This window comes from Lycium barbarum, chromosome 7, assembly GCF_019175385.1.
Source record: "Lycium barbarum isolate Lr01 chromosome 7, ASM1917538v2, whole genome shotgun sequence".
NCBI lineage: Eukaryota > Viridiplantae > Streptophyta > Magnoliopsida > Solanales > Solanaceae > Lycium > Lycium barbarum.
This window is the reverse complement of record NC_083343.1, coordinates 19,862,577-19,864,409: the sequence shown is the minus strand read 5'-3', so window position 1 is coordinate 19,864,409 and position 1,833 is coordinate 19,862,577. Positions and strand designations below refer to the sequence as shown.

General features: G+C 37.4%; 1 protein-coding gene across 1 annotated transcript; it reads left to right on the top strand.

Annotated features, from left to right (window-relative positions):
* The first annotated feature begins 523 nt into the window (after positions 1-523).
* LOC132601360 (uncharacterized) lies at positions 524-1,465 on the top strand. The gene has a single exon (XM_060314455.1). The coding sequence runs from the start codon at positions 524-526 to the stop codon at positions 1,463-1,465; it is 942 nt and encodes a 313-aa protein (XP_060170438.1).
* Positions 1,466-1,833: the final 368 nt, after the last annotated feature.

Genomic DNA, 1,833 nt, shown 5'->3' with positions numbered 1-1,833 from the left:
TTCAAAAAAGAGAAAAAAGGGCTTGTGGTGTTTGCAATCAAACTTCATAATGATAAGTTCTTGAGTTTGTGAAGCAGTCCTTTGTTGTTAGGAAATTAAGATTTCTCTAGAAACTCCAAGAGTAGTGGATATTTTGAGTTTTGTAGTAGACTAGTCTTTTGGGTTAAAATGAGTGGTGGTTAGTGAGCCACATATGTACTTAGTTTAGTGTGAGATATTTTGCTTATTTTGTGTTTTGTAATACTCACACTTTATATACAGAAAACCATCTCAAATGAGATAGCAAGGGAAAAAAAAAGAAAATTCAGAAACTTCTCTAGCCTTCTCCTTCTTCATCTTCAAAATTCTTGTAGCAATTTACAGCTGCACTTGTTCTGTTGTTCCTCCTTTTACCTTTCAAATTCTTCTTTCTTTTCTTTCTAACATGGTATCCGAGCTTATTTCCTATGGGATCTGAATCAAATCTTGTTACTTGGCTTATCTTATTCCTGGGTTTTCTTGGATTTATTTGCTGGGTAAACTCATGGCACCTGAAAATCAGCCAACAATAGGTCCTCCAATTTTTATCGGCGAGAATTATCACATTTGGGCCATCAAGATGAAGGCTTATCTAAAGGCTCTCAATTTATGGGAAGTTGTTGAGAGAGGAGAACCTGTTGTCCAACCTTTGAGAGTTAATGCAACTCTCAATGAAATTAAAAAGTATGATGAGTTGGTGACTAGATCTCCAAGAGCTCTCACTTGCATACATTCAATCCTTACAGAAGTGATGTTTACAAGAATTATGGCTTGTGAAACAGCTAAAGAGGCCTGGGATAAGTTAAAGGAGGAGTTTGAAGGCAATAACAGAGTAAAGTCTGTTAGGGTTTTTACTTTGAAGAGGGAGTTTGAGCTTTTGAAGATGAAGGACTCAGATAGTGTGAAAGAATACTCTTCCAAGCTAATGGAGATTGTGAACCAAATACGGATACTTGGTGAAGACTTCCTAGACCAGAAAGTTATAGAAAAAATCTTGGTTAGCCTTCCAGATAAGTTTGAATCGAAAATCTCAGCTATTGAAGAGTCTCGTGACTTGACTACTTTTACAATAGCTGAATTGATCTCCAAATTGCAAGTCCAAGAGCAAAAGGTAACTATGAGAAGTGAAGGGATAGTAGAAGATGCCTTTCAAGTAAGGCATAAATTCAGGCAGCGGAAGGAAGCCAGAAAAGCCTCCTTAGATAACTCTAGAGAGGTAAACTCTGGTGAAAACCAAGGTGATTCGTCAAGAAAAGGAAAATTTCCACCTTGTGGTATTTCTAAGAAGACAAACCACTTAGAGAAGAATTGTTGGCAGAAGCCAAAAAGGCCTCCAGTTCAATGTAGATATTGTAAAAGGTATGGGCACATCGAGAGAAATTGCAGCCAAAAGCAAAATCAAAGTGGTCAATCTTCCCAACGAGCAAATTTCGCGGATGATCACTAAGTTGAAAAATTAGAGGAAGAGGTTTTCATTGCCTCGCACACATCACATGTTGATGGATGTAACTGGTATGTTGACAGCGCGCGCACAAGGCACATGGCGATTGATGAAAATCTGTTTGTTACCTTGGATAGAGCTGACAAAACTAAAGTGAGGCTTGGAAATGGTGCATTGGTGCAAGCTCAAGGTAGAGGGTCAGTAAAATTTTCTACTGACGAAGGTATGAAAATCATTAAAGATGTTCTTTATGTGCCAAGCTTGACTCAAAACTTGTTGAGCGTTGCTCAATTGCTTCATAAAAAATATTCTCTTAATTTCAAGAATACAAAATGTGTCATTTATGATCCTAAAGGATGTGAAGTAGCTAAAAT

What these genes read in the sequence shown, in the direction of transcription:
- LOC132601360 (XM_060314455.1), top strand. Translation starts at nt 524, where the DNA reads ATGGCACCTGAAAATCAGCCAACAATAGGTCCTCCAATTTTTATCGGC.